This window comes from Pongo pygmaeus, chromosome 18, assembly GCF_028885625.2.
Source record: "Pongo pygmaeus isolate AG05252 chromosome 18, NHGRI_mPonPyg2-v2.0_pri, whole genome shotgun sequence".
NCBI classification, from domain to species: domain Eukaryota; kingdom Metazoa; phylum Chordata; class Mammalia; order Primates; family Hominidae; genus Pongo; species Pongo pygmaeus.
Window position 1 is genome coordinate 16,392,769 of NC_072391.2, and position 14,564 is coordinate 16,407,332.

At 46.5% G+C, this 14,564-nt stretch overlaps 1 protein-coding gene across 9 annotated transcripts in view; it reads right to left on the bottom strand.

Moving 5' to 3' along the window:
• Positions 1-14,564, bottom strand: part of SNX29 (sorting nexin 29) — a 584,951-nt gene that overhangs the window by 174,840 nt on the left and 395,547 nt on the right. For 8 of the 9 annotated variants that reach the window (XM_054453330.2, XM_063654331.1, XM_063654334.1 and 5 more), the window contains one exon: positions 926-981. In XM_054453330.2, coding sequence (XP_054309305.2) covers positions 926-981 — 56 coding nt within the window. Of the gene's footprint in view, positions 1-925; positions 982-1,017; positions 3,033-14,564 lie in introns of those variants that run through there. The other variant, XM_063654333.1, reaches the window with a different exon arrangement.

Consider the following 14,564-nt stretch of genomic DNA (forward strand, 5'->3'; position numbering starts at 1 on the left):
CATTTCCTTTACCAGCCTAAGGGATCTATTTGTCCAAAGCCCAAGAAATCCTGAACAAAAATCGGCTGGGCATGGTGGCTTCCGCCTGTAATCCCAGCACTTTGGGAGGCCGAGGTGGGTGGATCACCTGAGGTCAGGAGTTCGAGACCAGCCTGGTCAACAGGGTGAAACCCCGTCTCTAGTAAAAAATACAAAAATTAGCCAGGCGTGGTGGTGTGTGCCTGTAATCCCAGCTACTTGGAAGGCTGAGGCAGGAGAATCACTTGAACCCAGTAGGCAGAGGGTGCAATGAACTGAGACCTTGCCACTGCACTCCAGCTTGGGCGACAGAGATTCCGTCTCAAAAAAAAAAAAAAAAAAAAAAATAGTCTGATGACCAACTAACCTCTCCCTAGGGGTGGCTCAGCAGAGGCGCCAAATAGAATCTAACCCAATCAAAAATCCGAACAAGGCATCGACTACTGTTGTTTCCAATAACCCAGGGGCCACACAGATCATAAAATGAGTGAAGTCGGTCACTTCCAGGCAACAGCAAAGAGCGGGGACTATGGTCAATTGGACGGCACATGCCCTGTGCAAAGGGGATAGCTTTTACTCAGCTCCAGCGGACTGTGGCCTCACAGGGACAAGCATCTCATTTTTAAAGAAAATAAAGGAAATTTGTCTTTTTATGTGATAGCTTCCAACTTTTAAATGTCAGCCAAAAAAAAAAAATGTTTTTAAATACCCAAGGGGGAGAAAAAAACACATCTGAGGGCCAGACTGAGGCTGTAGGAGAACGACTCCTACTAGCTCTACAAGAACCACATCAACCTTGTGTGGGTCTCAGCAGTGATTTGTTTCCCCCTGTGGTCTTCTGGGACAAAAGCCAACAACAGAGTCCAGTTTCTAAAGGACCCCTTGTGAGCACAGGCTGTGGACTTACATTTCAAAATCCGACAAACTCTGGTCTTCGGACGTTTGACTCAAATCTCCAGGCACCTACCATCAGGAGAAGGGGGAGAGGGGAGAAAAAATGCATAATGGTTACCATGGTTTGCATAATCACAAAAGAATTCTGCCTCTCAGAGATCCCTGAACATTTCCTGTTCAGAATGAAGTGAAAAAGCAGTCACTGGAAAACGGTAAGAGACTGTGTGGCGGGATGGTTGGAGAGGATGTTGCAGCAATAAAAATATGCCACCATGAGAGATCTCAATTATCTTTACGGACAAGGGACTGCTAATCCTATTGAGATAATCACAGGCATGTAAGAGCATGTAATTTTGGAGCACTAAAGGCCTAATTAGGATCTGAGATGCAAGTTATCAGATGTGCAATGGAAAAAATATCCATTGTTACCATGATGAACAACACACACACAGACACACCCAGTAGGTAAACACAAAAGGCCAATGTCACCCCCACAAGGGCTCCATCCTTTCCCCTCATAATGTACGAGCAATTTGAGGCAGCAGAATATAGCTTCTCCTTCTGACTCAGAAGGGCCACATGACATGATGACTAGGGGAGAGAAACTGAACTGTGTGGCATGGTGGACCCCACCACCAGTACCACTTAGGGGTCCTGACCACACACTGTGGAGGTGGGGGTGAGGCAAGCAGGCATTCAAAGGTGCACGTGACCCCCAGTAAGCTACCCACCCTCAGCTCCCCCTCAGATAGGAAACTGATTCTCATAGCTGTCACAAGTATTGCAATTATTATGTAAAGCAGACAGCAAAATGCCCAGTAGTTGTAGATGTTCAATAAATGTTGATATTTTTCTCATACCCAGGGAATGAGCTTCTTTTTTTGATCTTCTAGAAACTAAATTGGCTAGAATTTTAACAAGGAGGATCAAGACTAAGAGAACAAGTGGAACAGGGAAGGGTGAGGGGTAGTGAAGAGAAAAAAAGAGAACACTGAATTTACACCTTTTACCTCTCAGGGTTTCCACACTACCCACAATCCCCAGCAAGCTTCACAGTGAACTTGAGGACAGGTATAATTCTCCCCACTTTACAGATGAGGAAACCGAGGCTCAGGGAGGCTGTAAAACTTGCCCAAGGTCACACATCTAGGAAATGGATCTGTCCAACTTCAAAGCTTTTCTGCTATAAACCTTCAGCAAACAGAAAAAGTCAGCTAAAAAGGTGAAAAAAGGAAGTAAGATTGAAGCAGTCTTGAAGGCTTCAAGAAGAAACGAAGAACACATTAGAAGGCTCTCCTTAAATCAACAGTGGAGTCTGGGTGAAGTGGCTCATGCCTGTAACTCCAGCACTTTGGGAGGCCGAGGTGGGCGGATCACTTGAGCCCAGGAGTTCAAGACCAGCCTGGGCAACATAGCAAGACCTTGTCTCTCCTAAAAATAATGGAAAAAAACATTAGCCAAGCATGGCGGCACAAGCCTGTAGTCCCACCTACTCGAGAGGCTGATGTGGGCACATCACTTGAGTCCCGGAGTTCAAGGCTGCAGTGACCTAACCTGTGTGACAGAGCATGACCCTGTTTCAAAAAAATAAAAAATAAAAATTAAGAGAATTTGTATTTTCTATTTTGAACTTTTCTGTACTTTCTACAACGAAGACGTATTAGTTGCATAACCATAAGCAGATACATTATATATCAATTTAAGTGTGTATCACATTATTAAGTAATCAAATACCCTTTCCACCTCATCCCACTCCATGCATTTCACTCCAATCCAGAAAGCAAGGTGGCAGAGACGGTGCCTTCCAAATAGTTCTGCATCACGGACGGAAAAGGGCAAAGAAAGGGTTCTAAGGCCATGTCCCCTTCTAGACAACACCCATTCTCCCCCTTTCATCCATGTGGAGGACACCAGCACCTTCTCTGGCAGACACTGTAGGGCAGCTCTCGGCCACTCCTCTTCTCCGGGTTTCCCCCTCAGCACTGAGGCTGGGAAAGGCTCTTCTGGGCATGCTATGGGGATCAAGTGAGCAGACCGGAGCGGGACTCACAGGCCATCAGGACACCAGCTTCACTGCTACACACAATCGCCACCGCCTTTAGATGCAGCCTCATTTCCAACTGGAAGTGAACAGAGTTTGCACTCAGGAACCTCAATTACAAGAACATCTGGCTGTATCTACCCCACAGAGCACAGGCAGAAGGCAACCAAAAGGACCAAGGTGAAAGACAAGGCAGACTTTTTAAGGACAGACGTTACTCTACAATTATAGAAAACAAAGGGCTTCTTCTAAAACGACTAATTCTGGAACAAGGCATTTTTTGGGTAGGTAAGTTTCCCCTGAGGGGTGGTGATTTTCAGGGAACATTTTGAACAGAGGATATGCGTACCTAGGAGTTGTTCAACCCTTCTGACTTAGAGGCTTTTCTTCTAATTACGTGGCATTATTGGGATCAGTAAACCCGGAGATTTTGTGTGTCTACATGACTACCAGGGAGGCTGCTTGGAAAAACAATTTGGGAACTTTCTAACCTCCATGGAACATAACTTGATAACAAGGCCAGGCACTGTAGCAAATGCATGATGATAATTAAAGGCCGAGCTTACTCAACATCAAATTTTGTCTTTTCTTGCTGTCTTTCAAGACTGGAACCAGATATTAGCTAGACTTGACAGCAGTCCTTTAGAGAGCTGATTCTATTTTATATTCTGGCAATAAAGAGCATGGCGCAGGGATTATTTTGTAAGAAAAATCAACTTTCTACTGATACTGGCTACAAACATCCCCTGTGACCTCCTGAAGTCTGGGGAATCTTGGAGAACACATCCCTGGGATGCAGACTTCTCTTTAGTTTACCCTCGATATGGGGCACAAACCAGCCACCAGCAACATGGCTATCTCCATTCACCTCTCCCTGACCCTGCAGAGAAGGCACCTCACCCTATGCCTGTGGTCTGGGCACTCACGTGGCAGTCTTCAGGTGCAAGGAAAGGCAGAGCCCATTACTAGAGCAACAGAGCAGCCAGGATTCCTGAATCATGCCAGAGCAAACACTCTCAGTGCTGTACACACAAGGATGTGAAATGGTAGATGAGACCAATGGGGAATCCACTTCTGGGCTGCATCAGCAAAGTAGTTTCCATCATCTCCACTGACTCAGGATTTCCTGGGTTGTTTGGGGGAGGTGGGGGGCAGGGACAGGCCAGAAACAACAAGTCTCTTCTCCCTAGTTGTGAAACTCTGACCCCAGTGCCAGTGTGGAACTCTGACACAGGCCCACCCTGCCACTTTGACTGGCAAGTCCTCAAACCTGGGAAGACACTAGAGGTTCTGCCAAAAAGAATGAAAAGTATCCACTCTGTCCTGAATAAATGTTTATTTAAATAAAAAGGAAAGACAGAAGAGGGAGAGAAAAAGAAAATCAGCCAATTTGCCAAAGCCATAGAAAAAAAATTACATGTCCTCCCATTGGCAGAATTAGGGTCCAGGTAAGGGGGTGGTAAAGATGAACAGGGAACCCTTCCGTCATTGCAGCTACCCTCACTTCTAGTCCTGAGGGGTGTGCAAGCATGACACCACTATCACCCGGGATCATCAAAGGCTGCCCACTCCACAAAGCTCTTCCACAGTGGGTGGGCAGAGGTGCGCTTCCCATTTCATGGGCAAGGACAAGAGAGAGCACTGTGAATAAACACAGAGGAAGTAAAGATGTCAGGAGCCCAAACCAAATCTCTTAGTCTACTCAGCAGTCTCTCACTCAGCCTCAGTGCTTTCAGGTGCTCAGGCTTTCTCCAGGTGGAGAAGCCACATGAGGTATTCTGATCAATAAGCCCATCTGAAGTACCAGTGGACAGCCAGCACCAACTGCCAGATAAATGAGACCACCATCTTGGATGTCCAGCTCAGTCAAGCCCTGGTCAACACCACATGACGTAGAAGAACCACCCAGCCGAGTCCAGTCGGCCCACAGAATCATGAGAGATAAAAAAAAAACAGCCATTTTTTTTTTTTAAGCCATTAAGTTTTGGGGTGGTTTCACATACAGCGATATACAATCCATAAAAGTAACTTGCCCGGGGTCATTCAGCTAGTAAGTAGCATAGGTGGAGTTCAAACGCAGGTGGTCTGGCTCCAGAGCCTGCTCTTCTAATGGCTAAGCTATACTGCCTCCCACTACAAAGTCTCCGTTCTTCGCATCTTGCCTCTGGGATGCCCAGAAGATGAAGTAACCCAAATTCATACTCAAGAGCCTTAGCTGGTAAACAGACCTCTGATGGGTGAAGAAAGTCTGACAGGACTCAATAGCTCCAGAGTAGACATACACAGATGTACAACTGGGTCTAAAACCTTGAGCCTCCTTAAAGCTTGGGGGTTTTCTGATTTTATTTTGCTGTTGCTGCTGCTGGATGACTTAGGAGGTTTTGCCCCTAGGAAGTCCCAGGTCCTTTTTCATCTCTGGGAACACAGGTCAGCCTCCAGAATCTGAGCCAAGTACATAAGCTCTCAGGAACAGATAGAAATGCAGATGTTTTGAGTTCTAATCCTGGGCTTCCTCTGATGGTTTGAGAAGTCACTTGGCTTCCGTAAACCTTGGTTTCTTCCTTGTCTACCTCATGACAACCAGCCTCTGATTGCCCTATTAGAAAAAGTCAACAAAGGTAAGGGGAGAGGCCAGCATGTGCTGAACAATTACTACGTGCCAAGGACTTCATGGTCTCACAGTTAATCTTCAAACAATCTGTGAAGCAAGTATTATTGTAAGCTACTGCTCCCTCCTCCTCTTCCTCAGCCTCTCTGTAAGGTTAGCTCTTCTCATCTAAGACTCAGCCAAAATATGAATTCCTAGGAGGCACCTTCCCAGACCACCAGAACTAAACAGTGTCTCCACTGCAACCCTCTACGGTTCACATTCCTCAGCTTGTAATGACTCCACGCTGGTTATCTGTGGATTGGAACCCTCCTTGTGAACTCAGAGAGCTCTATATGTGCTTACCACACCCACCTGTTCACCATGACACACTGCAGCCTAGCCAAGAACCCAGCACATGTAGGCACCGAACTAACACACTGAATGAATGAATGAATCCATGAACGAATGAATCATAGGCTATGCTATGTTTCCACCCTGAAATGCCAACAGATTTTTAGACTGCTTTGTAGCAAACTCAAAATCTTGACGCATGGGAAGGATAAGTTAGTTTAGAGACAAAAAAAACAAAACAAAACAAAAAAAAAAAACCAAAGAGAATCTTATTTTCTTTCTTCTAATTACCAGGTTCTCAGATTCATTGCTCCAAAGAAAAGCAACAAGGAAGATGCTATGGCGCCAGCAAACCTTTGTTCCAATCATGAAATGGCAGCCATAATTTGTTTTCCAGAGTCACTTTCTCACTCATCCCTATTTTCAAATAGCCTGCCCTTATGCAATTAGCTCTCCCTTTTTACTGCCAAAAAATGACAACTGTTTTCCATCCCACCAATGCTCTTGCTTTCTCATCTCATCTTTTAATAAGGAACAGAATGTGAAATGGCATGGTTCTGTCTCTCAGCTTGGTTGGTCAAGCCAAGCAACAGGCTCAGGCCTGATGATCTGATCATAAAGTCAGCCAGGGCTATCCACGCCTTCAGGACAAAGCCAGCCCAGTTCTGGAGCACTTTCGGGGTTCTCTGTTAGTTTTTTCATTTGTTTTACAAACATACAACTAGAGGCATCATATTTCTGTGGGTTTTGTTGTTCTTGTTTTTGTTCTCTGTGGTTTTTAAAAACAGCTGAGGTCAAGGATTCTTTGCTAGGAGTAAAAACTTGGCAAATAAGAGCTTTAAAGAGTTTTTATTTTATCCTCTGGGCAGCCCTGAAACCTCACACAAACATAGACTATCACACTTCTGTGAATTAGTTTTTGACACGTTTGTTTTTCCCAAAAGATAATCAGGGTGTCAAGGACAATATTCTAAGAGTCCAACGTGGTAGGCAGGCACATCTGATTGCTCAGTGAATGTTCCCATTGGATAGATAGAGAGGCAGATGTAAAAATGGACAGATGGATGGATGAATGGCTGGAGCAGGGAAAGGGTGGGAGGCAAAGGGCATGGGGAAATGATCAAACTTACTACTTCACTAAGAATGGACATCTATTTTCTTTCCAAGAAATAAAGAGTGATGGACAACATAAGCACAGTGACAAGGATACAAACACATTTGTTGCAACACCACTTAGGGTAATAAAAGCCTGGAAACAAGGAATGAAATGGTTATATAAAACACAGCACAGTCACAGCCAGGCTGTGCAGCTACGAAAAGAACAGCAGGCATCTCCTCTAAGGAGGAGGAGATCTCTAAGATACAATGTCAAATGACAAAAGCTAGACACAAAACAACGTGTCAGATGAGCTACTATCCTCATGAAGTATTAAGGTGTTGGGAGATACACGTGTTTATATGCATGAACCATTTCTATAAAGACACATAAGAACCTGATAGCCATGGGTGCCTTTGAGAGAAGGCACTGAGAAGCAAGTGTCACGGGAGAGAGGAGGATTTATTCCTGTCTGTAAAACTTTAGACCTTATACATTTTTACCATGTACATGACTTGTTAACCTTTCAAAAAATCAACGTAACAATCATGCAATTTTAAATCGAAAGAAAGAAACTATCCTGTCTCTGGTGGAAAGAAAATCAGAACAGTGAATGCCTCAGGGAGAGCGGAGTGGGAAACACCAGGAAATGGCAGGAAGGGACAATCTGGGGTGATGGTAAAGTTCTATGTGCAAACCGAAGTATTTTGGAAGAAACATATACCGACATCTGCAATTTACTACGAAATGCATCCCAAAAAAGATAAAATGATGGACAGATGAATGAATGAATGGCTGGATGGATGCACGCATAGATGGATGGATAAAAAAAACAGATGATAAAGTACAGCAAAATGTTAATGGTAGACTCTAACTGGTAGGTATACATGTGTTCACTGTAAAATTCTTTCATATAATTGCTTTTAAAATTTCAAGCAAAATGCTGGAAAGTTTTTGTTGCACCATGCTGGAAGAACGACTGGATTATCTTTCTACTCTCTGTACAGAAAATGATGTAACAGTACTGTCTTCTAAACAGGCTATCAGAGTATGCAGCTTAAAAATGTAGGAGAAAAGGGATCAGAGAAGTGTGCCTGATGGTTAATTAATTAAACTATGATGTTTGTCTGGATTCTGCGGTATTTGTGGTATGTATCAGCTCTTTAACAATGATAATTTGTAAGGCTGGGCATGGTGGCTCATGCTTGTAATCCCAGTAACTCAGGAGGCCAAGGCAGGAGGATTGCTTGGGCCCAGGAGTCTAAGGCCAGTCTGGGCAACACAGGGAGACCCCATCTCTACAGAATATTTAAAAAGTAGCTGGGTGTGGTGGCATGCTCCTATAGTCCCAAATACTCTTAAGGCTGAAGTGGAAGGACTGCCCGATCCCGGGAGGCAGAGGCTGCAGTGAGACGTGATTGCGCCACTGCACCCCAGCCACGGTGACAGAGTGAAACCCCATCTCCAAACAATAAATAAAGATAATTTGTTGCGATTTATTTCCTCATTCTAAATAAGTGATTTTTTTTTTTTTTTTTTTTTAAGACTGAACAAGACTTGAGTCAGCTGGGCCTGAGCTCTGACTCAGCTGCGTGGCCGAGAATAAGCCACTCCACTTCTCTGGGCCTTACTTCCCTCCTGGAAAATGGGGACAACAGAAGCTGCCCTGGTGGGGTTGTTAGGAAGCTCCAATAGGATCCTGCAAGAACCAGCCCAGCCCAGCACCTGGCAGAGAAACATTCTGGGCTCTGTGGAAACCCCGCTGAGGGCATGGCGGTTTCGGTGTTCGGCAGCCCTCGCCCAGGATGAGGGGCTGACAGCTCCATTCCACAAATGCACACTAGTTATGCATATGTTTATTCCACAGATTTGCACTACATTCCACTCAGTAGTCAGACTCTCTGCAGGTGACACGGGGAGAGGAAGCCCCGGGGCTCACAGAGCATACAATTCACCAGGAGAGACAGTCTCCACACAGCAGTCAGCACAATTCATTAGACAGTTAAGGCTGTGAAAAGTCCACGGAGGACAGGGATGGATAAGGAGTCTGGGAGGAGCCTGAAGCACGAGGGAGATGAGCATGGCTTTGGTCTGTGCTCCGACGGGGGAAACCTATGAGGGATTTAAGCAACAGAGAGGCTGGTCCAGCTCACACTTCAATCAGTCATTCTGGCTGCAGAGCAGAGATGCCAGGCAAGAGGCGAACTGCCAGGAGGCTGCGCGTGCACGCATATACACATACACACACGCACACACACACACACCCCTCAACTGCACACATGGGGTAACATGCCAAACTCTCTGCCATCCTCTTTATATCAACAGACTTTTAAGGATCACCTATAAAAGCACAAATCAACAACTGCCTAGCATTCCTCCAGGCTGAAGCTACCAATATAGAACTATTCTTAAGTTATGAATTTTCAACCAATTGGTGAAACACTCAGACCTATTGCAATGAGTGGAGAGTATTCAACTAACCCAAACTTGCTCCTGCTTCAGATGAGGGAAACAAGGTTTGAAGAGTCAATGAGCAGTCTTACAGTGGCTGGGTCCCTGGGCTGCAGGCTTCTCCTGCTTTGCCCCACATCTGTGGTTGTTTTTAGCCTCTCCTCCCAGGTCCCAGGGTTTCTAGGAGACGTTTCAAGGCTCAGTGGCCAGAGCCCTCCCTGTGTTCTCCTATGAGGGTAGGTTCTACTTTGACCCATTCCCCCTATTGAGTTGCTAAGGAAGAGTTCCTCTTAAAGGGTTACACAAACATGATTTTTTAAGTTTAGCACACACGGAACGAATGTTCTTGTATTAGTCTGTTCTCACACTGCTAATAAAGGTAATTATAAAGGAAGGAGGTTTAATGGACTCACAGTTTCACACGGCTGGGGAGGCCTCACAATCATGGCGGAAGGCAAAGAGGAGCAAGTCACATCTTACATGGTGTCAGGCAGGAGAATGAGAGCCAAGCAAAAGGGGAAACTCCTTATAAAACCCTCAGATCTCATGAGACTTAATCACTACCACGAGAACAGTATGGGGGGAAACTGCCCCTGTGATTCGATTATTTCCCACTAGGTCCCTTCCACAACATGTGGCAATTGTGGGGGCTACAATTCAAGATGAGATCTGGGTGGGGACACAGCCAGACCATATCAGTTCTCATGCACTATTTCATCCTTAACTCCAATTTAACAGCCAGGGAAACTGAGGCACAGGTCAACCAGATGATGCCAAAGAAAGGCAGCTGTGCAAAACTGAGAACCTGAACTGGCTCACGCTAGTGTTAACAGTAACATGGAGAGTGGATGTAGGATTTCCTAAGGTACGCTACAATCCCAAGGAAAACTAAGATGTAAAATTGGCCTGGGACCACTGAGCAGCATTTAACAGCACTGAGAGATATCAAGGATGTTTAAGCAGCAGGTCTGAGGAGCTCATCCTTGCAGGCAGGAGCAGATTTAGATACACCTGGGTTGATCTGCTAGTGACACCAGCCTGTAAGAACAACCAAAGGTACCTGCCTTTCCTGTTACCTTAAATGTCCTCTTGCAAACAGAACATCCCTTACCAGCACTACGTGCAAGTGTGTTACAGGCAGAACTCTCCGGGGCAAGGACTCTCATTCATTTTTGCATTTCCAGCACCTAAACCCAGTACCTCTCCATACTCTACATCAGGGGTCAGCAAACTATGGCTCCTGGGCCAAATCCAGCCCGTTTTTGTAAACGAAGTTTTATGGGAACACAGTCACACTCAGCCGGTTATGCATCATCTATGACCACTTTCAGGCTGCATCAGCAAAGTGGAGTAACAGTGAGAGAGACAGCGTGACCCACACAGTCATGTACTACATGGGCATTTACGGAAAATGTTTGCCAATTCCTAACTGATAGCTGGAAAGATGCAGAAAAATCATTTGTAATTTCAGGGAAATCTCATTTGTCTACGTAGGGAGGAATAAATCTTTGATCTCCATAGCTTTTTAAAATGTCAGGGGCTTGAGAATCAAACGAGGCCCCTGGCTCCGGGTAGAGAAGGAATGTCAAGACGTTAAGGAGTCAGACATTTATTTGCACGCACTCATGTAATTATTTGAGTAACCTGTTTCCCATATTCTACAGAGGCTCAGAGAGGCTAAGCGACGTGCCCACAGACACAGCAAGAATTCAAAGCCAACTTTGGCGGAATCCCAAGTTGTGCTCCTTCTATAACACCTGCTGTCTCCCCCAGAAGAAACATGGGTGCAGAAAAAGAATCCGGGCTCATCTCCTCCGAAAGAAGGGAGCCCTAAAGCTCAGCACCTGCAAAAGGCGGTGCCTCAAAAGGGAAGTCAAGATGCTCTGGCAATCCGAGCATGTGTATGACTGGGCCATTTGCTGTTAACCACACGCATGGAGTGTATTTTTAACATTATAAGCACAATGATGAAATCTGTGGATGAAGAGTCTCTGTGTTTGCTGCTAAGTTGCAGATAAAAGCAAAACAACTCTGGAATGTTTCCTCCAGGGTTCTTCCTTAGAGTTTAATTTTCACCAGTCACAGGAAAGAATGCCACATCCCAGAGGCTGCTTCAGGCACGGAGGCATGGAGGTAGGGGAAGAATGTTCTCATGAAGCTCTTCACTGATTAGTTTTGGCTACCAAGGTCTCCCGGAAAAGACCTTAAGGGTCTTAAGGTCAGATGGCTTAAGGTCAAGTAGACTTGGGCCTCAACACTTATTAACAGAAAATCTTGAGCCTCAGTGTCCTCATCTGTAAAATAGGGCCAGTACTCACCCACCACAACGCCTGCGACATCCTATTTGTAAAATGCCCGGCATCCTGCTGGCTGCACAATAACAAGCACTTAACAAAACGGCCTTTCTCACCCTCCCACCCCAGCCCCTCCCTTTCACATCCCTGCACTAAAAAGATAACACATGGCAAGGGGAGTGTACCCAGCTTTGACCTGAGCCATCGTCCCCTCAGCTCAGCTTGGATGGGAACCTGTTCTCCACTTCTGAGACGCCAACAATTCTCTTCATCGCTCTCCCAAGGCTCGAGTGCTATCCCAAGTAGACCGGTAGACTGCAGCCCTGGGAAGAATGGGGCACCGGAGCAAGCTGTAGCCTTCTCTCGGCCTCTCCTAGGACCATTCGGTTGTGTGATGAGGAACAAGGAGAACTGCTGCAGTCCCGCTTCCCTCCCAATCAGTGCAGAGGCAGCAGGAATGGAACTGCTAACTCAGTTTCTACGGATCAGTAATGGGAATCTAGGTGTGGCTCTCTTTTTTTTTTTGTTTTTTTTTTTTTTTTTAATGAGACCGAGTCTCACTCTGTCGCCCAGGCTGGAATGCAGTGGCACAATCTCGGCTCACTGCAGCCTCTGCCTCCCGGGTTCAAGTGATTCTCCTGCCTTGGCCTCCAGAGTAGCTGGGATGACAGGCGTATGCCACCACGCCCAGCTAATTTTTGTATTTTTAGTATAGATGAGGTTTCACCATGTTGGCCAGGCTGGTCTCGAATTCCTGACCTCAAGCGATCCACCTGCCTTGGCCTCCCAAAGTGCTGGGATTACAGGCGTGAGTCACAACACCCGGCCTAGGTGTGGCTCTCTCTTATTTGCTCTTCCCTCTCTTTTGTTTAATTTTTCACCCTTCAACTCTTTTCTTATTAACAGTGAGCAGGCATAGGCACTTTCAACTATTCGGGAAAGATTCATCTCACATTGAAAAATGCATCCATGGGTTTTCCATTCCCTGCAGCCGCAGGTTTATTTTTTATTGTTTTCTTTTTTAGCAGACTCTTTCTCTGGAATGGCATCTTACCAAGAACCCTGCTATTGGCAACAGTGTCACACTTGCTATCTGGGACAGTGTTCTGGTTGGCCAGTGCACTGAGAACAGGTGGGCAGAGCAGTGAAGAGCATGGAGAGAGAAGCAGCCACGCAGTTCACATTGCGAATTGCCTCCTCCTAGCTCTGTGAGCAGGGCAAGTGGCTCCACGTCTCTGCCCTTGGCTTCCTCCTTCGTGGAATGAATATGGTAATTCCATCTCCCTCACAGGTTTGTTGTAAGGACTCAATGAGATAATTTGCATAAAGTACTAAGAAGAGTGCCTGAACCACCAGGGCTCTCGCAAGTGTGACCTTGGCTATCATTATCTGGAAGCCGCACTAGCACACGAGATCCCAGGAAGAGTCCTTCACTGGCTTAAGGGTTGATGAGAATGACTTTGGTCTTAGATCCAGGAGTTCAGAAATAGATCTGGATCAGGAGGTGCTGGCTCAGAGAGCCTGAGGGTGAGGAAGGAAGATGTTTTGGTGCCCTAGAGTCTCCCTGTGCAGCCAGTCTAAGAACAGAACTCTGCAGTGACGCGGACACCTGGCCAGCTGAGGCCACCCCTGCCTGGGGACAAGGCCATGCATATTGAGCTGGGTTCGCAGACATCATCTTCTGCCCTGGGGACAAGGCCATGCATATTGAGCTGGGTTCGCAGACATCATCTTCTGCTCCCAGGAGATGTAATGTGTCCCTCAGTCTTTATCCCCACCACTGTGCAGCAGCTGGTGAGGCCTGAGCCCAGGAGGCTGCACATCCCATTGGTCCCAGAGAATGTTGTCCATCTTGCCACCCCGTTTTCCAACAACAAATTCCTTCTGTATCCGCTATGTGGGAAAACCCTACAGAGTTACTTGAAAGAGGAAGCCAAGTGGCATCTCGTCAGGTCTTTCTGTCACTCTATGCCTATTATTGTGAGTTGTCGATACAGCTAAGTGGCCTAGAGCACACACGCTTTTCCTTCGTTTGCATGTTTATTTGGGAAGGTTTGGGGACAGCTGATGGACACAGGGTGGGAGGTAACTACAGCCCCCTCAAGCCACTCAATAGCTCCTGCAAATGTCACCTGGCAGAGAGCAGAGGCTGCAGGGACACAGGCTGGGTGAGGGCCCTGAATGCTGGCCTCCTCCTTCCTTCACTTCTCCCTGCCTTGGCCTGGTGGCCTCTTCTCAGAGCCCTAGGAGCCCTGTGGGACACAATGTGAATCCCACCGCCCCCATGAGAAAAACTCCAACTCTTTGAGGATGACAATCAAGATCCTCTAGGAACAAGTTGTCTCAGGATTCACTTCCTGCTGCAGGCAACTTCCCTTCCGGGTTCTTTCCTTCCACAAGTCCCCAGACGTGGGTCTGTCAAGGTTTATTCTTTCAAAGCCTACAAGGCTCAGGTGTCCCCCAATAAGCAAAGACTTTAGAACTGATAATCCCTTCTCCCCTGTGTCCCCACAGAACTTTTCTTTTTTGAGATAGAGTTTTGCTCTTGTTGCCCAGGCTGGAGTGCAGTGGCGCGATCTCAGGCTCATTGCAAACTCTGCCTCCCGGGTTCAAGCGACTGTCCTGCCTCAGCCTCCCAAGTAGCTAGTACTATAGGCGTGCGCCGCCATGCCCAGCTACTTTTGTATTTTTAGTAGAGATGGGGTTTCACCATGTTGGTCAGGCTGGTCTTAAACTCCTGACCTCAGGTGATCCACCTGCCTCAGCCTCCCAAAGTGCTGAGATTATAGGCAGGAGCCACCATGCCCGGCCTCCACAGCACTTTTTGTA